Genomic DNA, 25,479 nt, shown 5'->3' with positions numbered 1-25,479 from the left:
ACAGATTATTTCCATGTATATATTTACAAATACAGGCATGCTCATGTTGTTGAAGATATTAATTTCAGTCTAATCTTAAAATGACCTCCCTGATGTCACAAAACTCTTTTTACAAGATTTATGAGATTCCTTCTCCACCTACTGTGTTGGATACACTATACCTTAGAAAAAAACATGAGTTTTTATCCCTCCCTTTCCAATAAAATATTATGTATTGACTACTTTTCAGCAGAACAAAAGAGATAAAAACAAGCCTTATGCATCTTATGTTTAAAATCAAAATACCTTCCATGAGGGTAGAAGCTAGCCAATATCCGTTCTCAAGGAATTAATTGTAAAATGCATTATTCAGAAGCTGTGTTAAAGTTTGAATGGATCTTGGTAACAATCAGACATGAAGGTTTAGGAGACTGTAATATCAAATAGGCTTATTTTTCCATTAAAACTAGGGGATAGTTAATTTTGTAGGTGGAGATAAAGGTCAATTTGATTTATTTCAGCTTGTCAAGCTTTATGAATAAATCTATTACCTGCAGTAATATTCCTTAACAAGGTATTTCTAGCTGGTTTCCTCCCAATTTTGAATCACTGAAAACCATCCATTAAATAATTAAGGCCCACTTTTCCTGTCACTATAGATGCTTTCCTATTACATTGTATGCTATGAAGTTCTTTATGTTATGCAAAAGTACTGTAAAATACTGCCAAACCAGAAACCTTACCAGCTGGCCTTAGGGGCAGTAACTTACCCCTCCTTTCCATAGATGTAAAATCACCTTCCTATACAAACAGACCACTTCCTCCAAAAAGAATCAGCTGCAAGATCAGGATGTTAATAATGAACAAAGATACTTACCCCTCCTTTCCATAGATGTAAAGAATCAGCTGCAAGATCAGGATGTAAATAATGAACAAAGATAAAAGCAGTGAAATATTCATCTCAGATGTAAGCAAATTAGAATTTTGCTATTTATAGTAGGACTAGAATGGGTATCTTAACACTTTAATAATATTAGTAATAAGAAATATCACTAATTTCCTACAGCATTAGGCTGGATTGCCTACAGCACATGCTGGATTTTGTTTGGGTGATGTTTTTTTTTTGTTGTTTTGTTTTGGTTTGGTTTGGTTTTTTGCTATTATATGTCCCTTTACTATTCAATTACTTCTCTTTTACATAAAATTATCTGTGATTTAAAATATGGACTACAATGATTTCAAAGGGGAAAAAAAAGAAATATGATTGTCTGAATATTCTTGTAAATTAACCCTTTTCAGCAGCCACATCAAGAAATAATAAAGTCCTCTAGACAAAAAGGCAAGACTAATACTGAAAATGACAGTTCTCTTTTACTGAAGCCCAGCTGGTCAAAGATTTGGGTGGCTGCCCAGAGCAGCTGTGGATACCCCATCCCTGGAAGTGCTCAAGGCCAGGTTGGATGGAGCTCTGAGCCACCTGGTCTAATGAAATGTGTCCCTGCCCACAGCAGTGGGGCTGTAACGAGATGATCTTTAAACCCCTTCCAGCCCAAACCACTCTATGATTCTATGATTGTGATACTGAGTACGGAAAAACATACACTTGGACCGGCAGACTAGAGTAGCACAATAGCTTCAGCTAACAGTTAAACATATGTTTTTATTGTAAAGATTGATTTATTAAATTTTTATCTAAGGACTATAGTGAAGACTTTTGTAGCCTGCTCTGCCCTGATCCTCCGGTGTGCTGTTTCACACTGCTGCGGGGTAGGTGCCACACAGGCAGCAGTACCAACCACGGGCACTGCCACAGCCGGGCAAACTGCAGGGGCAAAGCGGCTGAGGAACAGAGCGGTGGGAAGGAACAGAACCGTGGTATGGCAGCAGGAAGAGCTGAGACAAACACTCCTCCTCCAGGCCTCCTTAACACCTGTATGCTCTGGAAACAGTAAATGTAGTCAATGTGTTATCAGACACTCCGAATTAGTTCTGGGAAACATCGCACTGCTCAAATCAGCCTGAGATATGAAAATGCAGGATTACTTAACATATCTCTGTGCTGTGGGAAACCTTTCTTGCAACCTAGCCAGGCACCCTTGCGTGTTCCCTCAGCCCCGAGCACTGCTGTCATCCCAGTGCGCCGAGCGTCCGTCAGAACCGTGTCACCCACTACGTTATTCCCGGCCCCTCCCGGTCAGTCTCTCCGGTTTCGCGGGGAGAGCTCAAAGGCAGATACAGCACGTACGACGGGAGCACAGAGCCGGGCCGGCGCACTTTTATTTACGAAGCCCATCCGATCCCGCCCGTGCCGAGGGCGCCCCCGGGGCCCTCAGCGCCGCGGGCCGCGCGGCCCCAGCAGCGGCGCAGGTGCGCGGGGAGGCACCGCCCGGAGCCGGCAGGGGGCGCGCTAGAGTGACAGCACCCACACCCAATGGGTGTGAGGGGGCGGGGCATGGCAGAGCCAGCCCCAGGACGGCCGGGGCCGCGATGGAGCGACGGCACTCGCGCCCAATGAGCGGGTAGCCCCTCTCCCACGAGGGGGCGGGGCGCGGAGCCGCCGGAGGGGCTGCCGTAGGCGGAGGGCGCGGCCGCGCCGGCCTGCCCCGAGGTGCGTGAGGGAGGGGCTCCACCTCCCTGAGGGGGGGAGGAGGAGGAGGAGGAGGAGGAGGAGCGGGGGCCGGTCAAGGCAGGGCGTGGGAGGGGAGCGGCCCCTTCCTCCGGCCGCGCTCGGCCCGAAGCACTCGGCTGCTGCGGACGGTACGATACTCGGGCGCTCCGTGAGCGGCCGGCGCCGGCGGCCAATGGGCGAGGCGGAGCGCGGCTCGCTCCCCGCCCCCCGCGCGCGGCGAGGCCAATGGGAGAGCGCGGGGAGGGGCGCGCGGGGCTAGGCGCGCGCTGGGAGGCGCCCCGCCGCCAGATGCAGGGGAGAGTCGCGAGGGCGGCGGCGCTGGTGGCGGGAGAGGCGGTAGCGGAGCGGGAGCAGCAGCAGTAGCAGCGACTGCGGGAGCCGCAGCAGTAGCGGCAGCAGCATCAGCGGCTGTGGGAGAAGCAGCGGGAGCCAGAGCAGTAGCGGAAGCGACTGCGGGAGCAGCAGCGGGAGCCGCAGCAGAAGCGGGCGCAGGAGCAGCGGCGGCGCGTGGACATGGGGTCGCGGGCAGCGCGCCCCTCCCCGCGCTGAGGGAGCAGCGGTAGGCTCGGGGCGCGGCGAGGGGCGGCGGGGGCGCAGGTGCCGGGCGAGCCGCAGTGCCGGGAGCGGCCGCAGCCGCCGGGCGGGGCGGGGGACGTGTGGCGTTCCGCGGGCGGCGGCGCCGCGGCCGGCGCGTCGCGGCCGCGCAGCCCCGGTGCCGGCGGAGCGGGCTGTAACGCCGCTTGTGTCGTTGGCAGGATCCGAGCGCAGCCGCGGGAGCCGCCTCTGCTCGTGGCAGCCTGCTGTCACCTTCCCTTCTGGCAATGGGGAATGGACTCTCGGACCAGACGCCGATCCTCTCCAGCCTGCCTTCCTTCCAGAGCTTTCACATCGTCATCCTGGGGCTGGACTGCGCCGGGAAGACGACGGTGCTGTACAGACTGCAGTTCAATGAGTTCGTCAACACTGTCCCCACTAAAGGATTTAATACGGAGAAAATCAAAGTGACGCTGGGCAACTCGAAGACGGTCACTTTTCACTTCTGGGATGTGGGCGGCCAGGAGAAGCTGAGGCCGCTGTGGAAGTCGTACACAAGGTGCACCGATGGCATCGTGTTTGTGGTGGACTCCGTCGACGTTGAGAGGATGGAGGAGGCCAAAACAGAACTTCATAAGATTACTAGGATATCTGAGAATCAAGGAGTGCCTGTCCTTATCATTGCTAACAAGCAGGACCTGAGGAACTCTCTCTCCCTTTCTGAAATAGAGAAGATGTTAGCGATGAGTGAGCTGAGTTCTTCAACACCCTGGCATTTGCAGCCTACCTGTGCAATCATTGGAGATGGACTTAAAGAGGGACTGGAGAAACTACATGATATGATAATTAAGCGAAGGAAAATGTTGAGGCAGCAGAAAAAGAAGAGATGAGTTTTTTTGACCTTTCTGTTTTAGAGTAGTTACGTGGTCAAAATTTGACGTAAGACAGCTTCCAAAGCCAGGCCTGCCTGTTTGGATGCCGTTAAGCTTAGTTACATTGAACAATCAGTTGCACAACCTTGCTGTGTGCAGGAAGGCTGTGCAATTGGGGAATTTTATTTTTTTTTAACTAGTCTCTTCTGAATTTTTTGGCTCTGTATTATTTCAGAAGCCCTAATAGATGATGTAATGCTATCAGGAAATGGATGGGTGGGTATATGTGACATGGATGTCTAAATAGCCAAATAAAACGAGGGTTTTCTGCTTAGTGTTGTACTCATATGTTTGAGGGAGCCCTCTGCAAGCAATTTGCATTGAAGGTGTTCTGTGTTTTTAAACTTCTAATGCTCGTAAGTGGAGTGCTTAGGTGAACATTATACAGCTTTAAAAACATGTATGAAGCTAGTAACCCATAATTTCGTTGAGGCTGTTTTTTTACCTTGTTTGAGTTTTTTTTAATGAAAGCTTGGCTACATGTGTAGGTTTTTTTAATTTGGCACTTTTTGAAATTGAATCACATTCAGTTCAAACACTTGAAATTTTAAGTGCTGTGGATTCTTCAGCTGGTAAAAGAAAGACTTTGACAAGTAAAAACTGTAAACAACACGATGGAGCATGAAAAAGTGGATTCTCAACATATAGCATGTTTTTTGGTATATAAGGTTTTTATTTTTTAGAAGTAGCCATTCAGCGTTATACAGTGCTAATCAGGTTTAAACTGTTACTCAAAGTTAGTAATTTATTTCTGAATGGTGAGTTTTATGTCCTCCTAGTATCAAAAGTCAATGAATTGCAGTAAAGGAGCTATAAAGAACAACTGTGGCTGCTGTGGTTCTAACCAGTGCAGCATTCTTTGCCCTATTGGTGACTTTCCTGGCAATATAACATACTTATAATGAGGTAAAGATGGAGTTAAAATTAGCAGAGCACATCTTGTATCTCCCCAAAATACCCCATTTTATTAAAGCAGTATTGCTATGTCACTTTCAACGTATGCTTTTTTGTTGTGACTCTTACAGTATTTTGTGGTTAGGAATGTAATAATGCTTTGTACACTCAAACATTAGACACGACCAGGGGCGGGGCGGGGGGGAGGGAAAGGGGGAAGAAGATTTTCAAGATGGGCCTGTGTTCTGCTTTAATTATGCTTTAAGCTGTTCTTGTTTACAGAGTGTGCAAACAGTGTTAACTGGGCAGGATAGTGCTTGACAGAAAAGGGAGGGTAGTTTTTCTTACTGGTACAGAGCTTCAAGTGACTCTTTAGATACTTGGTTAGCAATCAAAAGGGCTAAAGCAGAGCCTGGATTTTTAAGACTAACTTTAGTGGTGCTGTAGAAATTCATCAGAATGTTAGATTATCTTTAAACTTTTGTTGGAAATACCAGACTAAAAAAAAAAAAAGTAGAAACTAGCAAAATAAATTTCCTCCTCTCAACCAGCAAAGTAATACATTTTTCTTACCTGCTGCCATGTATCAGGAGGATGACAGCTACAAACCGAATGTCAATCGATGTAATTTAGCGATGTTACAAAAAAAAAAAATCAAGCTTTTTAACCAGCAGCTGTTCGACCAGGAGATAACCAAAAATGCACTTTAGTGTCTTTGATAACTGAAAGTGACAGCTGTTTGTTTTTTTTATGACATCTTGGTCCTTTTTGAATAAACTGAAGTAGCTTCCAGTGGAGCTTTTGTATGTTGGTTATATATGTACCTGCACTGGTGACATTGTAAGTCACTTACTCAAGTAATGTCTATATTTATAGAAATGTGGATGACTTCTTAAACCTCAATAAACAATTGAAAACAAGCCTGCAGAGAGAAGGTGTCTGACTTCTTGTGCTGCAGTGGTACCTTCTTATCAATCTCTGTGCACGCAGTTCTGCTGTTACTCAAATCAGTAATTCTGTTGAAAAACCAAAGTCTTAAAATGTGGTGGGGCTTATAAATGTCACAGTGTTAGAAACTAGAGGTATCTCATTGAAAACTTTGGATCAATGGTGTCTTTATATTCATGGAAGAAATACCTGCTGCCATGACTCTTTTCCAAAGTGATGGCTCTTGCAAAATTTGCAACATCTTGTATAAAGCTGAGCCTGTTTTGTGTTACATGCAACACTTAACAGGCAATTCTGGGCATACATCACATGTACTCTCAGGTGGTACTTGACTGAATGTCTTTAGCCTTGTGTATCTGATGCTGTCTGAGGGATCCATCTGCAGTTAAGCCTTGAGTGAATTTTCTTCTGGGTGTTACAGAAATGAGTAGAATGTGTTGATAAGGTAAGCTTCTAATTAGTTTCAGGACCCAAGCATAGACAAGAAAAGCGTTGTTTAGCCTGCAAATGAAAATGGCTAAGTTTGAACCAGAATACACAAATACCAGAATACTCTCTCTCAAAACCCTGATATTTTCATTTTTGTTTATGTAACTGATGGCACATCAAAATGTAGGTTACTCTTAGTCCTGAGGAAGAAGCTATATTAGTGATGCTGAGTCCTATGAATTTGGTGTATAACTGGTATAATCTGGCTAATACTTTCCTTCCTATTGGATGTACTCCTAGGCTAAGGAAGGTAAGATTGCAGGCTGGCTCTTTGTACACAAACTGATACCAAATACTAATTGCTCCATTTTCAGTACTCATTAGGCTTCTCTTGGGAATAGCTGAAAAGGCATACTGCTTGCAAAAAAACAACTGTGTTGTTTTGCATATTAAACATGCTAGTGTTTTATCTGGTGGCAGTCTCCCTCAACTTTTCTGTGCATAAAAACAGCAGTGAATGATTTTAATTACAAAGACGTGACAGATCTGTACTCTATCACTCTGGAGGGAAAAGTGAGATAAGGTGGAGAGTACTGTTTCTAAAATGTCATGGTTCTTACTGTGTTAATAGTGACTTGGAAGTAGAAGACTCTAGGGGATGATTTTTAAATTCAAGCTATGCCTTTATCTGTATTAGAACTGTTTTGCTGGAATTTTACAGTGACAGTCTTGAGAGTACAGTATACAAATGTAGCTTTACCTTTGAAACTGTTTTGTATTACTATGACAGTCTTCCAGCTATGAACAAAACAACGATTGCAGGAGAGCATTCAGGATCTGAACTGATTCAGTTCCTGCTGGCACAATGGATCACGTTTTTCCATATGATGGTCAGTTCTGCCCTAAATACTGGTATGCAAGAAAATCTTCGGAGTAGCTGAATAAGCGGATGTCATTTTGTTACAAAGCCTAAATTGAAAATACTTTTTGCTCAAAGGGCTACACAGGAACTCTGTGTTCTTCAAGATTTCAGGTGACTATCTTAACCTGCTTCTCTAAGGAGGTAAGAAATTGCATCTGAATTGGTGCTGTTGAACAAGCTATAAGGTCTTGTCACCTTATCGCTTGTTTTAGCTTAGGAAGTTTGCATGGCTATTTACACACAATCACAGTTAACCAGCCTTCAGGATCTGGTCTCTGTTTTCTAGCTGCATAGCTGTGTGTTAGCATCAGACTGTTTCTACTAGGAAAAATACTGCAGGATGATGAGGCTCCAGGTTCTCAGATCACTTTTAAGTTGCATGGTACTGAATATACATTTATATTTGAAAAAAAAAATTAAACATTTTGCTCTTCAAATTTTCATGTTTTAGTGAGACACGATTGATCTTTTGTGTGGAAAGCAATACCCACAGCCAGCCCATGCTTCCCAGCCTGACTTGGGTGCTTCTGTAGCCTTTGATGCAGCACTCTGGGCCTGCAGGAGTTCATTATCCAGGACTTTGTGGTCACAGAGCAGCAAGGGGCTGGAAGCAGTCAGGTGGGGGCTAGCTAAGCCCTTCTGGACCTCAGCAGGTCTGAGTGAAGCAATTTTGTCTCCTTCGGGGGATGTTATCTGTATCTTGGATCATTTGTTTTCTAATAGCAGAGTGTTAATTAGTGTCTGGCTGAAACTTGTTGAGAGGCGAGTGTCATTCTTGACATGGAGGGAGGATTTAGATAGTACAAATTGATGCTACAAAGGACTTGGTAAGGCAGAGTGTGTAAAACATAGTCGACTTGCATCCACCATATATGGGGCACTAGTCCTAACGTGCAATCGTGAGTCAGCTGTCAGATTGCAGTGCATGAAGGCTGGCAAATGTGTGCTCATAATGCTGCCTAACTTCTGAGGGAAATCTAGGCATGAATCAGTGCTTTTAGGATCAGTGTTTTCACTTTACTGGTGGGTGACTCATCTTTTGAGAGGGTCACAGTGTACAGCCTGCTCTGATAGATTTGTGTCTCCAAGCCAAAACAACCCTTGTTGCTGCTGGGAGGGATGTGTAGGGTGCTGTTTGTTTAGTCTGAGGGTTGAGGAAAGCTTTTTTTTTTTTTTTTTTTTTTTAAATAAATCCTGACTGACATAGGTATGTGAAGGCCTGCCCCTCATGCTGCTCTGCAGGCTGTGATTATTTTTAGGAGCAGTATGAGACTGCAGAGCTGTGTGAATAAACTGAAGGGATATACACAGCCTGGCTTCGCAGCAGGCTGGTGCTGGGGGTTGTCATGTGGGCTCCCACAGCCATCCTGCCTGTCTGAGAACAAGATAAAGGGCCAATACATAGCTGGTGCCTTGCCCTTTAAACCATTAGTCAGTCTTCTTAAACCATCTGTAAAGAAGAAAAATTGCAGTTTTGTAGACCTAGCTGACCAAAGGCACATGAAGGACTTAGGTTTCCTCCCTGCCAGTGTCCTGTTCTGTGGTGCTGGCTGGGAGTGAGCCCAGCGCCTCTGCGTGAGTGGGTGACACTGCCTGCCTGCTCCCCATGGCACTGAGTAGTCACACACTGATTTTACTCAAAGGCAAACCCAAAATCTAAGGCAAAAAAGTAGGCAGGGAGGCTAGACAGTATTTCCAGGCTAAATACCTGCTTGCAAAAAGCTCAGGAAAGTAAGAGAGAATAATCCCCGTGCTTTGAAGATTATGGTTTCTTAGTTCTGGCTATATTTACACAGCTGCTCCACTAGAATTAAGAGCTAAAGATGACAGAATAGTTAGAAAGGAGAAGGTCAAGTACAGTTGTTGGCTGTGGGGTGTGTGGAGGGAGAGAGGATTTGAAACTGGTGTTTTCCTAGCTTTTCAAGACACATTGAGCCCTAGGGAAATAGATATGATTTTAGACTGCTTAATTGCTTCAAAACCTTTATTATTTTATACACTGTAGCTTTCCTATTGCTGAAATGAAACAATACCTCATTTAAGAAAGTCACCTAATCACTGCATTAATCTCAATTGACAAAAGAGAAAGTTAGCAGGGCTATTGAGCCTTGTTAAATGTGCTGAGGGCTCCTGGCTGGCTCACAAGCTGCTGTATTTCAAGGTTCTTTCTAAAAATACCAGAATGATAGAATTTAGGTCAGACAAAGTAAAGGTGTAAAGCCTGATACCTCAGACCCTACACGTAGTCCAGAGGTACCACCAACCCTGTGACCACTTATTTTCTGTTACCAGTTTATGAATGATAATTTCAGATGATTTCCTTTGGAGTGTAACATTTTCATCCCTTTCCTGTTTCAGTGTCATTTGCCTTGAAAGTTTAACATGTTGTTTTCATATTAGAACATCAATGAATTGGGTGTCAAAAGCATGAGTTTGTGAATGGAGAGGATCAGGAAAGAGTGTTCACCCATGCTTTTGTGACTTGGTTAGGTAAAACCAGTCTTTTTGTAAAGCATGCTTAATGGGATGAAGATGACCTTAAAGAGGGAAATTTTCTAAAAATATCCTCTTGTTTCTAACATTAGCTGAACTGTGCTGATCTTAGAATTATTGTATGCTGTTGAAGCATGGGCTGCTGTTCTCTTGACACCAGTTGCATGATGACCTCTAAGATGCCTTCAACAGTTCGCAGACAATAAGTGTAAAATCTCCACAGTATTTCTGAATGTATATGTCTATGATGTATGTTTTCAGTTGTCTTGAGGTGTTTCTGTGGGTCAGTGTAGTTTCTAATAGAACCTTGGTTCTTTGGGAAGCATATCCATATCTCTGCAAGCACAGTTTATGCCTATTTTGTTCCTGTTATACAGTTTATATACAGTAAAATGGCAATCTATGGATTATTAGTAGTACTGTTTCCCTTGAACTCCAGCCAATGAATTTATATTTAAATCAGATATATATATATATATAGATATATATATATATTCCATTGTTCTTGATTATGCTGTATAGGAGCTGAATTTTGCTAACCTTAGAAGTCCTAGCCTCTCTGATTTTAATTAGCTTAGAAAATTGACTTGTACATTTAAAGCCACTGTAATTTAGATGTAATCAGTCATGTTACACAGGAGACAAATGGGATTCATGGACTGCGTCCACACTGATGCATTCTGACAGCTCTCCTATTGCCACATCAATACACATCCCTCACTGCTTGCTATGGTAGCACTGGTACCAGCAAACTGTGTTTCTACATGGTTCAGCAATTGTGTTTCTGCCACTCTGTCATAGAACTGGCTTATATACAGAGTTTTCTTATGTTCTGCTATTGCTGTAATCATGAGAGGAGGCAGAAAAAATTCTGGACAAAGACTCAGGTGTGCATTGCAACTTTAAAACAAATACATCAAAGAATGTAATTTGAAGTCCCAGAGTTAATGCAGCAAACTGGAAGTTTAAGACTGAAGATGAGTACATCCAGCCCAGCCACTATTGGTTGGTAATTTTATTTCTGAAGTTTGTTCATCTCTGTGTAAAACAAGAATCTCATAGTTGCTCTTACATTTAAATTCATGCTTAAAACTTCTGTGAGATATTAGGTATTTAGAAATACAATAAAATGGAAAGTAATAAACTGTGACACTAATTCAGATTTTTCAATTGACTTGCAACATATTTGCGTTCAATAGTTACGCATCAGGAAATCATACTGTATCAAAAGTAATGCATTTTAGAGTTTAAAAATACAAGTTTAACATACTGTATTATCTCTGACTGCATGCACTTCAGCTTCACACAAAACAAAAATATTACCATAGTTGAAAATAATAATGTTCTTCATATACATCAATGAATAAATATTCATAAACTGTATCAGTTTGTGATTATCTGATTTTCGTTTCAGTTTGACCATAGCTATTAAGCAAAAGTAGTCAAAATTATTTGGTTCTATGTCTAAACTAAATTGGGATGAACATATGGTCTTCCAAATCAGGCATATGACTGTTTTCAAGTAACAGTGATTTGCAAGGGTCTTGAGTTAAAATAACATATTGTTTTAAAATAAGCTTTTATTTGGAATAATTACCAAAATTAGTGGCCATGCCTTTGAAAAAGTAGCTTTATTTTATGTAGTGCACTGAGAGAAGTATGATAGTGTGATTTCAGACCTCAGGGTTCAGAGGGTCTCCTGTTCTCGCAGCCTTTCTTGGCTGTAATGAATCAGTCTGCACAGGATGTGGCTGCTAACAGATGATAATGCAAAGTGAAGGGCTGGGCCATGAAAAGCCCCAGGGTGGCTCAGCGTGGTGCTGAGTTCTCACGAAGAGCTGATTGCTTTCCAAAAATAAGAACAGGAACTAGGGCAGATAATCCATGTAAAATGCACTTTCCACCCTTACCCCTTCACAACAATTTATTATTTTCAGTATCACAGAGCTTTACATGTTGATTTCATACATAATCCATCCAGTCACCCACATCTACCTACACACACTTCTGCTGTATTCTTGCAAACCCTGTTTGTGAGAATTTCTCTGGGATCCTGTTTTGTGGGTGTAACTTGAGAATATATAAATAGATTCATGTTTTCCCATCCTTTAAACCCAAATGTGACTGCAAACATGACAGCAGAAATATGATTCTTGGAAATTCCTTCCTCTGTTTTAAATCTTTTATTTTATTAGGCTAAGGTAATCTGGGCTGTTCACATTGCATGGGAACTGTGCTCTTGGTAGTGGCATTACCACTGCTCAGAGCTCAGGTTGTGTCAGCACTTTTTTTATAAATACAAATCCTTATTTCAGAAGCTTAATAAGCCTGGAAATTTCATACGTGTCTGAAACTTGGCACAGAGTATTCATTTTGCCTTTTACCACATTAAATAAAATACATATATATATATTAGAGGGGAATGTAAATAAACAAAAAAGAAGTTTGTGTTTTGCTGCTTCTTCTATCTCAAAGTTAATTTTGTTTATGAAATGAAATGGTTTGAACTTGCAGCTCCAAATGGAAACCTTTGAAATTTTTTTCTTAAGTCACAATAGTTAGCATTTGCAAATCAGGCCTACACACATCATACAAACTTGAAGAGCTCACTCACAGCGCGAGAAATTCTCTCATCAGTGTCAGTAGAGCTATTTCTGTGCAGTAACAATTGTAAAACCGAACATGTACAGAGAAGAGAAAGATGAACATGATTTTCCTTTGTTTTTTTAATTAATAATTTCAAGTCCTCTCCTTAACAAAGTACATTTTTCTTAACAGTGGTGATGTTGAAGTAAATCAAATGCAGGTTTTTCTCCACCTTGTGGAAAAAAACCCCCCATGCTTGTAAAATTTCCAGGCTGTTTTCTAAAAAAAAAAAAAAAAAAAAAAAACCAAAAACAAACAAAAAAAAAAAACAAAAAAAAAAAACCCCAAAAAACCACCAAATTGGAGCAGCCTCTAGTCTCAAGAGAAGTATTGAATCTTTTGATGTTTGCTCACTCCTTCTAGATAACCCTGAAATTATCCTGAGGGTTACTAAGGGCATAGCTTGCCTGGCTATAGTATCTTGCATAGATGTCTATTTTTTCTTAAAGGCAGAACTAGTACAGAGATCCTGTATTAATGATAGCCTTAGTCTGACCTAAATCACTTCTGGCTCTTTCCTTATGGATTCACTTAAGCCTCTGCACAGGGGGTGAAGGATCTGACTGTTTGAATCTGCAATACTTTATTCTTCCTTTGCATCCATTTCATCTGCACGTACATGCCTGCACAAAGCACTCTTCCTCACCAAGGAGCATTGATCTGCTCAGAAGACTAGACATACTCTTCAGTCGTTCTTTGCCCAGCCAATTTTATATACAAAACCTCTACAGTTGAAAAAAAAAACCCACTTTTTTTCTCCTTCCATTCAAATCCCACTTCAGAAGACTAGACATACTCTTTGCCCAGCCAATTTTATATACAAAACCTCTAGAGTTGAAAAAAAACCCACTTTTTTTCTCCTTACATTCAAATCCCACTTTCAGTGGGATGGCCATAGTTATCTACTTTGTGTTGGAAAATCCTTACTCACTTCAAGCACTTAAGGTCAGTTTTAGAGTATTCTTCCACTCAGCCTGATTTCTTTCACTTATTTACCTATGGGAAGCTTAGCACATTATAATATCTTTGCAGAAGAAATGCTGTGTGTTAAGTATAACACAGGCACAGCTGTCAGGATTCAACATACTTAATATTAGAGCTATAAAAATGAAGCATTCTTTTTCAATTTAGGTATCTCTAGTTCTTTTTACAATTAATGGAAAGAAACATGTTTATCTAGGGTGTGATTCATATTAGTTCAGGAGTACCAAGGGAGGTCAGATAAATCACCCTGTGCTGTAGCCTGTTTTTCTCTCTGCTCTACAGAAAGCGTAAACTGATTAACTCAAATATAGACACCTGCCTTTTACACCAACTGTCTATATTTATATCTGAAATGATAGCCCCAAATCTGTGCCAGCTCCTCTGCTGGGAAATGCAGGTGTCTGCCATTTGAAATCTTTGTCAATCTATGGCAGCTGAGAGCCCCATGCAGCGCTTTGCCTTAGCAAACCCACCCCGGTGCTTCTAGGTCTTGGTCAATGGCAGCACTCTTGGTAGAAGGAAAATACAAAGACCAGGATATTAAATATCTATTTTACAAAGTGCAGTGAAACGTTTTATTTACCATGAACACTACATTTCACAGTCCAGATATTCTTGTTAGAGAAATTGTAAACCAAATTACTTCCTCTTACAGTGTCTCAGTAAAGTTACTTATACATGCAAAGGTTGATTTTCCATCAAATTCAGTGGGTGGGAGATAAGGCTGTATAATTGTGCAACACAACTGTTGTCTACAAAATCATCTAGAAAAACTTTTAAGTACTAAACCTTCTTTTTTTCTTTTTTCTTTTTTTTGAAAATGCAAGTAGATCCCCACCTACTCATTGATACTGTAATTGAGTCTAGCAGCATCTGCACCTGCTTCTGCACGTGTGGGGAGTTGCAATTGCTCTGGTGTGACCACACAAAGGCTACTGGCAATCAGCATGAAATCATTAAAGGGCGAGAGGGAGTTGCTGAAAGTTGGTTTGTTAGGTGGTCTTTAGGGCTGACCTGAGCATAGAAACAGTATGTGAGTGGAGAGTTCCATAAACAGAGGACGTTATAACCTGCTGTGATGCTTCCAAGGTTTCCTTCTGTCTAATAAGGTATGAGTAACAACCTTTCTAATGAGAAACCCCTAACTTTGGAAGGGGTATGAAAATGGGGCCTCCTTGTCCCTGTGTTGTGAAAGTTGTGATAGTTTCATATTTTCTAATGCATCTATAGTGGTCAAACTTCTTGTTGCCCAAAAGGTTCAAAATCCACTACAGATAATACTTTGGAGTTACATATAACTCATTTCTTTAGGAAACTCAGCTGAAATGCTGGAAGCTGGGGTAGAGGGAGAAAGATACCTTGAAAGATTTTAGGATATGGTGTATAAGCTTTGGGTTTTAGCAAATGACTAAGTGGAACATATCGTGTATTCCTACAGGCTTGGACAAAGCGTGAGACTTTGTTTTGTTGAAGTGATTGCTTGATCTTAAAAGAAAGCCGTTGTGCAGGCTTATGGGGATTTCTGCATCCCCTAAATCATCCTATCATCATGTGAAAGCACAATGAGGGTGTACCTCCTGGGGGCTTATCTCTGATGTGAGACCAGGTGCTACGACATGCTATCAGTTATCTCTAGTGAGAAAATAACTGTACATAGTCTCCAAAGCAGATATTATCTGCTTCCCTAAACATCCTGTTCACTCTGTGTATTGTGTGGATTAAACTGGGTTGTGAAGACATCGAAACTGGAACTGAGACCTGCTGGAAACCTGCATTGTTCCTGTTAGCTCTCCCTCTCTCTTCCACTGCAGATGTGCTTAGAAAACCTTTATCTATTGCTTCTCAGGCCTGGGGCAGTGAATTAATAATGCACAGCATGGCAAATTCAGCAGCAGTAAGTGGCTGCATCGGCATTCAAAGAGTTTTCAGTTCTGAAGAAGCAGAGAGTGGTGCAGGGGTTATACCTCTGCAGAGAACTAGAGGATCAACAAAACTGCACTTGGATGTCTTCGGTAGCGTGGTTAGGAGTTTTTTGTTCTTAGGATTGGAATGCAGCAAGCATGAATCTCATTTCTAATATGGACATTTTTGGGCCATTGATTTTTTTTTTTTTAGCATGTTTTAATTGTTACAAAATGAAAAGGAGAGATGTGGGAGCAAAGACTTAAACCAGTTCAAAAAATATAGTCTGAAAAAAGATGTAAGAGTGTTTGGGAGCTATTGTTAAAACAAAACAACAATAACCTTCCCCCTCCTCCCCACTCCCCCCCCCAAAAAAAAAAAAAAAACAACAACAACAAAACCAACCAAACAAAAAACACCCTAAAAACCCGAAAAACTCTTCAGCTAACAAGTGACTCTGGAGCTTACTCTATGAGTAATATCTCATAGAGTGAGTGGTGTGGGTTTTGCTGGGGCATTTTTGGTGAGGTTTTATTTTGCTGGGGTTTTTTTGGTTTTTGTTTTTTTTTTTTTTTTTTCTGGGGGTTGTTTTTGTGTGTGGTTGTTTCCAACCAAACAAAAAACACCCTAAAAACCCGAAAAACTCTTCAGCTAACAAGTGACTCTGGAGCTTACTCTATGAGTAATATCTCATAGAGTGAGTGGTGTGGGTTTTGCTGGGGCATTTTTGGTGAGGTTTTATTTTGCTGGGGTTTTTTTGTATTTTTTTTTTTTTTTTTGTGGGGGTTGTTTTTGTGTGTGGTTGGTTTTTTTTGGTAGGGGTTTGTCTGTTAGCTGTTTAAAGTGGACTACAGTTGTACTCTGTCACGCCGTTTGGTTCAGCGGTAAAGCTCCATGGATGCAGTCTGGAACAGGGCTGGCGGTGAGCTTGGTGGCAAGCACAGGAGAGCTGCTTTTTTCCAGCACGCTCAGCTGATAGAGGTGTTAGGTTACTTTTGTTGCAAAGCCAGAGCTTGTTGGTGGCAGCCAGAAACCTTCCTTTTAACAAACTCTGGCATGGCTTCAGTTCTGGGAGTCTGCCTTACCCAGCTTGGTGGTGGGACTGCCCCAAACAGAGTTCTGAGCAATTAAAAGCTCTTTCAGTGCCAGCAGCAGGTCACCTGTGAGTGAGGATCCAATTTTGTAATCCCCCTTACTTCTCAGACTCCTGTCCCCTGCAGTGATGGTGTTGGACTCTAATGCATTTCCATCCATGCACTCTTCTAGGACTCTGGAAAGCTCAATTTAAATCCTGATGCAGATCAAATAATCCCATATCCAAGCAGAACGCTGAATTTTCTCCCTCTTTCTTGCCTTTTAAAGTTCAAAGAGAACACTGAGAGTATTGCAATGACCTTGCTACTCTTCCACAAGGAATGGAAAACCAGGGTAGGATCTCTTAAGAAATATTTTTATGGGGAGTTTAGTGATTAATTTGTTGTTACTGTGTTTAAAGAGCCTTTTGCTGCGCTTCTTTGGTCAGCTGTCACGGTATCTACAGCTAGAGACTGTCAGTGTGTGTGTCTTTGGCCTGCAGAGCAATGCTTCCCTCTGACTGAGCACCCAGAGGCTTCATCTGACCCATGAGCTCCAAAATGTGCCATGCTGCTCACAGTCTCACAGGTTTGGATATTATGACTGGATCCTGGGGAAAGGGATTAGAGCCACCCTGGCATGAACTATTGGTAGGGTGCTATCATTGCTGGTGATTTGAGCTCATTATAACTTTTCTGGGCACCGTGGTGCTCTCTTCTGTTTGTGCCGGTTTGGTGAAATGAACAATTTTTTGCTGAAGTTAATATGGAAAAAAGCAGTGACTATTCTTTGTGATTCCCTTTTGTATACTCTCACTGGTTACTCTTTGGCTGGTAGGTGTTTGGACAGGCTTTGGTTACAAACAGATGTATGCTTTCCTCCAGGGAAAATGGGGGGAGTAGGGATCCTCAAGAAGTCCCTCTGAGTGGTGGGGCTGGCAGTGCTGCCCTTTCCCAGGGTATATCCCAGGTGCCACCAGGCTGTCCTGCCTTTTCCCAGCATGGCCCAGGTCTCCTGGCAGTGCCGTGCGTGCCTGGAGCGCAGCCCTGCAGCACTGCCACGTGCGGCCGCAGCCCGTGCCGCAAGCCCTGCGCTCCAGAGTCCTCTGCTCCCGTGGAACAGCCGCGCCTCAGGAGCGCTGGGAGAGCCCAGCCCGCGGACTCTGAGTCCGAGGTGTTCCATGTGCTACAAGGAGCTGGGATGAGCTGTTTGGTGTGAAGCTTCTGCCCAGCTCCTCGGTAGGCAGGGTTGGAGACCAGCTCCGTGCGGATCTTACTCTACTGTATGGGGTGTATTTGCAAATGACAATAGATTGTTCCAGCTTTGGAAGGTGTTCAGATAGAGATATCTGGCAGGGGCAAGCCAGCATTCCCTTCCCCCTCCTTCCCCCTCTGCCCTTCTGATAATCGATGGGGAGCAAAGAACTTCCTTTGGAAATGCCGTGCTTAGCCTTGCCCTGCACAGTGGGTCCTATTGCAGCTTCTGGCTGAAACATTTACAGATCTTATCTGCAAGCTTGGCATTCTGTCTAAGAGCAGGAGATGGATCTTTTCTTACTCACAGCTTATCCCAGGCATGTGGAGAGGTCCGGTCTGGGCAGTGTGTACTTGACACCTTTTCCTAGTGCTTCAACACAACACAGCGCCATTTCTGTGGTTTGTCCTGTGTGCGTGGTTTTTTTGTGGCAAGCTACTTCAGTGTCTCTTCTTACAAACTTGTCTGTGGCTTCCAAGTATTAACAGTCTCTAAATTTCTTCCCTGTGATAAAGTGAAAGGGATATAATCCAATGGAGTGCTGCTTCTCCCAAGGAATATTGTCTCTATAAAGGCCTTCCTGTAACCAAAGTTTGCAGTCTTCTAAGGGTGCTATTTCCAGTATTAGCATTTCCTTATCAATGGCTTTAATGATCTTTAAAAGTAACTTCAGACGTTTATTTGGTCTTTGGATTATGGTGTATTTATTTCTTAAACTCAGTATTAAGGCTAGATTTTATTTTGTAAACGGAATCTCTGACTTGTGAATATGCATAGGATGAAGCAGAGGAGTTTAAAAGTTTTTCAGAAATGTAAACAACTGGATTCTTTGGCTTTTTAGTATGAAGCATTCAATAAAAATGTTGATTTGCATGCTGTAGCTGTGCTGGCACAGTTACCTGTGCAGCTGTGTTGTGGCCCTCACAGTGAGTTGATCTGGCTTCAGTGAAATTCCTGGGTTATCTTCCAGTTTTTCAATTCAGACTGCAGCTGGCTGGACTCCATGCCAGCACAACTGGAGGGAGGGAGTCATGCGGAGAAGATAGGGCTGAATATCTTCATGAATATGTGGGAGTACCTTAAACTACTGCTGTTGCTGCTGAAGAATTCTGGGTCATAAAGTCAGGGCCTTGATGTTTGCAAAGCAGGAACAATGTGCACAAAACATAATTCTATGAAATGGTACTTTGTTTGTAAGAGCTGAAAGAAATGTTACTGACTTGAAAGCCTCCCTAGACTGGTATGGTTGGTCCCACTGGCTGTCATCATGGAAGTAATGAGCTGGAATTGTTTTAAGCAGAAGTAAGAGGTGAACCTTAGTTCTTAACACTGTCTGCCTTAATCTAAAAAAGTTTCTTATGAATATTGTTTTGATTTTTTTTCTGTCATATCACTGTACAGTGTACTGGTGGCATTTTGTTCAGTCTCAAAGCAAAGATTCTAAGTTTCTGAAAACTGCAAATGCACAATAGTTATACTTACTTATGGCGATTTGCTCTCTGATTCATTGATCAGATTATGAGCTTGTTTCTGCAAAACAGGAGGAATTTTACAGGCTAATATGTTATAAGCCACTTTTCAGCTTCTAAATAATTGTCTGGAAAGCAAAAAGAGTAAAATCAGAGGCTGAAAGCTCTTATTACATTTTAAAATTTCTGAGGTACCAGGTATTTTGTGAGGCCAGTTAAAATATGTGATGACTGTCAAATAGTTGGAAAATATTTTTTGTGGTACTTAATGTTTTGGGTTTTAGTGGGGAAACGTAGTTGTGGGGTTTTGTTCATTTTTTGGGTTGGTTGTTTTGGGGATTTTTTTCCTAACCTTCAAGGACAGAAGGATTGAGAACCTGATCCTCTTCTGAAGGACGGCAAGTCAAGCCTGGAGATATTGTGGTGGTTCAGGACAAGGAACTGTCTGTCCTGAGGGCCATTCTGTGGTACTTCAGCCTGACTTTCTTGATGTGCATAGAGAAGACAGACCTTGATCTTAATTGCACCTATGCTTGTTCCTTTCCCTCTTCTTGTTCCCCCACCAACTCTGTCAGGAAAAAATATGATACCTTAGAAATGTTATGCTTTCTTAACTAATTGCTAGGTACCTTACCTTAAAGCTTTTTGTCTTCAATTATTGTGTGGTTGTTCAACATACACAATACCTGACTTCAGTATTAAGTAATATTGCAGCTTAAATTCTCATGTGAAATTATTTTTCTTCAAGTTCCACATTCAGTTTCTGAAGTGATGTTTGTAGAATCTAGTAGATACTGTCTACTGACAGCCTCAACTCAGTTCTTGGCTTGAGAATTTTAGACGTGTATGAAAGCTTATGGTGATAACAAAGCAAAATGTCATTTTTATTTCCAGTTTCCTTAAGTTTTTGAATTAAGTGTTTGAAGTGAGACATTATTTGTCTCAGATGTTTATTTTCCTTTCAGATGGAGGTGAGCTGTAACTTCTTTTGAGATGGATATAAATAACTCTTTACAAGATGCAGTAGTAACAGTGTTGGCTATTGTTTCTCTGTCAAATTCTTTGATTAGTAATTAGATTACCTAGTAATCCGGGAGAGGAGGGTGCAATTGATCTTCCCTGGAACCAGAGCTTTGCCATTCTCTTCCTTCCCCACCTGGAGGGGCATGCCATGAGGCCAGAGGCAGCAGGGGCTGCTCCTAGGGCTGGAAAAGAGCCCTGTACCACAAGCTGCTGCTTCTGGGCAGGTCAAACATCTGCCTGTGAGGTGTCACCTCCAGGCGGTTTGAGTGGCTTGGGTGCTCTCACTCCAGCATGAGGAGGTGCTCTGGCAGACAGAGAGCATCTCTCTGTCCTGCTGGTCACATCTGACCCATGGGAACGGTGACTCACTGTTGAGGCCTCTCTATCTCTGGTGACTCTGTAAACTGGAGCTTACGCAGAGGAGCTCCCTCTTTTGCGGTAAACCATCGGCTCACTTCCTGTGCGTGGATTTATTAGGGTTTAAAGATGTGTGGGTGTGTACTTAAGGAAGTTTCAGCTTCTCCATTCCCTTCTAAATTAACAACTTGTTGTGACAGCACTAGGAGCTTGGGCTGTCCCCATTGGATGCTGCATGTTCCTTGGACTACCTGGCAGTGCTGCAGGCTGGGGGAATTGTCTGCCACCCATAGCATCCCTCTATCCCCTACCCAGTCAGCTTGGGGCTCACCCACTTGCCTTCTGTGGTGCTGCCTGTATCAGGCCAGACACCTGGGCTAATAGTGTCTTACAGGGCTAATACAAGAAAACAGTAGTAATGTATTCATTGTTTTATAAATACAAACAATCACAACTCATATTTGGTCCCTCATAGACTTTCACCCAGTCTTGCCTTTTCTAAATTCATTTAGACAAAAAAAAAAAAAAATAGTGATGTTCTGCTGTATTATCTAAAGTGAAAACAGTCTGATCTGAGGAATGTCATGACTTCATTGTGATTTCTGTGTGTTTGGATAGTGGAATGACAAAAGATCTTGAAATTTCTGAAAACAAGCCTGCTGAGATATACAATAATAATAATAGAAAAGAACTGGTATGATTCTCCTTACCTTAATTGTTTATTTTTGATGTACAGGTAAAATAGCTGTTATGTTCTGCTTAGTCTGTTTTGTATGAGGTAATAGTTTTTTCTATCACACTTCAGAAATCAGGAATTTTTCCTCAGTGGAACTGACTAATAGATGCCATAATCCTGTTACATGAGTAGCATGTCTTAAGCACTTCAATAGGAGGCTTCACTGTTTTTATCTATAAACCATCTCTATTAAGAATTGAACTTATGGTAGTACAACACCATCTGTTAATTGTTTGGTGTAAATAGATGTTTATATATACTTTGTAAGGCATGATCATTTCTTATGCTCAGCCTCCTTCCTAAAGCAGAATTTATTAATGGCAAACCATATATATATATATATAAATTACATATGGCATTTCCAGGGACATTCTAGTTGTCAACAATTAAATTCAGGTTTATTATGATTAGCTACCCTTGGTGCCTAGTCAGAACACACCTGGGCATTAAAAAGATGCAGTGCCTGCTTTAAGGTTTACAACCTACTGGGCTAGACTTGAAATTAGTAGGAGGGCATTGAGGCAAAACAGGGATAGCTGGAGGAAAGAACAAAGGCTGTGCTTGCGTGGTTGTGTGGCTTACGTCACTTTGTTAAGCAAACAGGGTGGTTCTGCTATGCCCTCTGACTTTGTAGTTGTGAGGATACGTGCCTCTTGTACCATGCCAAACCATCCCACTGATAGAGGAGTTAAACTGTTCTCCATCTACCTGTCATCTTGCCAAAAACAATGCGTAGATTGTGATGTGGGGGATAAGATCAAATGTAAGGGATCCGTAGTGCCTTTGGGAATATCTCCCTCACTCCTTCTCGTGGGAGACTTGCCTGCTTGCTGTCCCCAGCTGTAGTCTTATCTTTGCACTATTCGTATTTCATACACCTGTTCTTTTTGTAATCTTTTCTGCAGCAATCATTCTCTGATGGGGGTAATGGGTATTAAAAAGGAAGATCCAACAAGGATGTAGTTATATCTCTTACATGCTGGACTTTGTGCTTCCGCCTTTGAACATTCAGCTGGCAAAGCATTGATGCAGCAGAATGACACTTTGGCGTTGTTTTTACGTGTGCTGGTGTTGTAGATGTGATCACAACAGACAAAAATGCTTGTGCTGGTATAATTTTGCTGGGGAGGTAAGAGAAGTTAAAGCATTATACCACAATAAAAAAACCTTTACTCATAACATGAAGTTGCAGATAAGGAAGGATCTTCCAGTTTTACTAGTCTGTCTTGGATATGTCTGTGATCTTAGTGGGTCTTTCTCATCCCACCTAATCTGAATCTGATCATATAAACTCATGGGGATAATCAGTTAGAAAATATTAATTTCAAAGGGAAGATTGTCACTTACGCTTGAAACTAGATGTTTATCTGGAAGTCTCTTTCCTTCCAAGGCTTGTGAAGGCATATGGGGCCAGTGCTGGTGCATTTCTTAGCACTGCTATAGCCACTTGCACTTATGGAGAAGCCTTTGCCAGTGCCTAAAAAGTCATCTCTTTCCTTCCAACATCCTTAGCCTGTCATCTACCATGGTGACTACGAAGACTTGCTCTCTCCATGTGTTACTGTCTTGATGTCACTGCTCTACCTCCACCACATGCCTTCTTGGCTGTGTACAGTGGACTTGGGGCTTGCCTCCAATTGTTATCACCCTCTGGATCGTGCTTGGGGTGACTCTGGCACACCTGGGAGGAAATGCTGGCCACTTTGCCCCCATACAGTATATGTTCTGGCACATGCCAGGGTACAGCAGAGGCAAAGTCCTTTCATCAGTATCACAGGATTAGGTCAGGCAGCTATAATAGCCCAGGTCTGCTCTACACAGGCCAAGCACTGCATGTTTTAAAGGCAAGTGGGGCCTGTAAGGAGCCTGAACAAAACTAAATAATGAAGCTGGATTTCTAGGAAAATTGTGGGTTTTGCACTCTTCCTTGGTCAGTGTACTTGAAATAGTTAATTCTGGTTAGTTTTCTCCAGACAGACAGGCAATAGTATATAGTCTTTGTTGCTGAAATTAAATTGAGTTCTGAGGAAATCTGTCTTTTCTTTATATCTGAAAGTGCAGTAGGCTCTGGACTCCTTGTAGCTGGAGCCTTGGACTCCTATTTGTTCTGTCTGATGCAAATGACTACGAATGGTGTCCAGCACTGTGTGCAGGGGCAGCTCTAGGTTGAGGAAATGATTCTAGAGTAGCTTAGCTCGCTAAACCTGGCAGCTGAATTATGTTAATCAGCATTCCTTGCTTAATGAAAACCAAAGTGACTTATTGAAATATCAGTCACACTTCTTGATGCCACCTCAGCTGATGTGACCACTTTTTGGATGTGATCCGAGATCTCTGCTTCAGCACTTGCCTGACAGTCATCCATCTCTTATTTTTCCTTTAGCTGGGAGGAGGTGCAAGTATGTATGACTGTTACTACAGTAACACTGTGATTGAATGTTCTAGTAGGAATGTGTTTATCTTGAAACCTATATTTATCTTTTTGTGAACAGTCTCAATTTAGCTAAGACCGTTTCAAAGTGAAAGTTTAAATTTATTGCACTGGAAGATGCTTTCTTGTGACAAACTTAGAAATATATTATGAACAAATTGTATGTGCAGAGGGGGTGTTGTCTAAAAATTATTCTTTTTAAAATTGAGCTAGATGCCTGAAATATCTACTTACGGCAAGCAATAAAAACTGTTTAACTGATTTTCCCAACCAGAGCAATATGATAACAAATTGAACTAAACTGAAGAAGCCAAAACTGAACTTCTGGGTCTGATTTAATGTAAGTGGCCAAAAAATGTATTTTGCTCACTTGCACATGCTTGTACCAAGCCTTGAATGAGAAATGGAGACAAGGAGAAAAACAGTGAGCAGAAAAGGATGGGAGCCTTTCCATCACTTTCAGCAAACGTTGACTCAGATTCTTACTCTATGCCCTCTTAGCAGAAAGACTCTCTTGTGTAATCTAAGGAGAACCACATCCTATCTCCTTCCTTCCATCTGTATTAAGTCTGTGGGCCTGCTACAGCATGAGCAGAAATAAGCAATGCACTGAAGCCTGTGGGCTATCTCCTTGTTAAGTAAATACTGCCTATCACAAATGGAGCTTTAGGCTATTAACCAAACTTGTTGAGCACAGGGAATACTAATGAGCAACCATGGTTGGCACTGATGGAGACAGGACTCTCAGGCTCATGAGGGCTAGGATTAGTTTTCCTTAGGAAGGGTTTTTGACTGAAATCTGTTGTCCTTGGTTGGCCATTGATTCTATTTGGTTTCACATTTGAAGCCAGACTGTTTTGCCTTTTTTTGAGAGAGAAGTTCAGGTGCAGAATATGGGAATATGATTTTATTGCAATTCATGTAATCACTGGTGTCTTTGTTCTTAGAATTGAGACAGCAAGTATATTAGAACTTGAAACAGGACCAGTGCTCTCCCAGTTAGTTGATGTAACTGGTCTAATTTGTTTGAACATTGTACTTAAGACCTACTTAGGGACCTGTACATCATTGTGCAAAGGGCTATGCAAGCACAGGCCAAAACGTCAGTACTCAGCCTTCTAATTTCAATAAGATGACTAGGAATTAGAGGAATACAGGATGATTGAAAACGGGAAGAAGAGAGCAGTGAGCAGATGCTGGTGTGTTATATGGACTCAAGTAAGACACCCATCCTTCAGAAGTGGGATGAAACTACACCATACTGGTAATGAAACAAAACATGGGAGCTACTCTGCCTTCTGAGGTTTCCTATTGCTGACATCTAAATGAGACTAATCCTAGTGGGAATAAAGTGATTTGAATATTATATTGGTTTTTTGGGGTTGTTTTTTTTTTTTTTTGCCACAAAATTAAAATGCCTTAGACGACCATGCTGAAGCCTCTTAACTCATAGGTTTTGTCTTGGAGACTGGAGTGGGTAAGGCAGTTCCCAGCAGAGGATGTGCAGGAAGAAAATGGGAGATTTTACTCCCTTCTGTTGATGTTCACTTCCGTGCTAATGCTTTTGACTTAGGAAAGAGGTGTTAGTAGTCTGTGAGAATTCATGCAGGTGCAGTGTCTGTGGTCCCTCCCCTGGGAAATGATTTTATCAAAATGTTTTAGCAATACCTAAAACAGTCACCTGCCTTATGCCATTGCAGCTGGCAGTAATGTTATTGTGTGAAGGTTGCCATATGTGTAGAGAGGCCATGGTCTCTTTCTGCCCTGATCAGGCAAGAACCATGCTGAAAGCAGAAAGTCTCTTCCATGCTACTTGAAACTTCAAGTTAATGATTTGTTTGAC

The 25,479-nt window shown here is 42.1% G+C and overlaps 1 protein-coding gene across 1 annotated transcript; it reads left to right on the top strand.

Annotated features, from left to right (window-relative positions):
• Positions 1-2,899: 2,899 nt before the first annotated feature.
• ARL4A (ADP ribosylation factor like GTPase 4A) lies at positions 2,900-5,888 on the top strand. The gene is made up of 2 exons (XM_041418263.1): positions 2,900-3,167; positions 3,364-5,888. Exon 2 carries the CDS (start codon positions 3,430-3,432, stop codon positions 4,030-4,032), a length of 603 nt encoding a protein of 200 aa, XP_041274197.1. The 5' UTR covers positions 2,900-3,167; positions 3,364-3,429; the 3' UTR covers positions 4,033-5,888.
• Positions 5,889-25,479: the final 19,591 nt, after the last annotated feature.

The sequence above is a fragment of the Onychostruthus taczanowskii genome, unplaced genomic scaffold, assembly GCF_017590055.1.
Source record: "Onychostruthus taczanowskii isolate IOZ18803 unplaced genomic scaffold, ASM1759005v1 scaffold59, whole genome shotgun sequence".
Taxonomy (NCBI): Eukaryota; Metazoa; Chordata; class Aves; order Passeriformes; family Passeridae; genus Onychostruthus; species Onychostruthus taczanowskii.
This window is presented reverse-complemented; position numbering and strand designations above follow the sequence as displayed.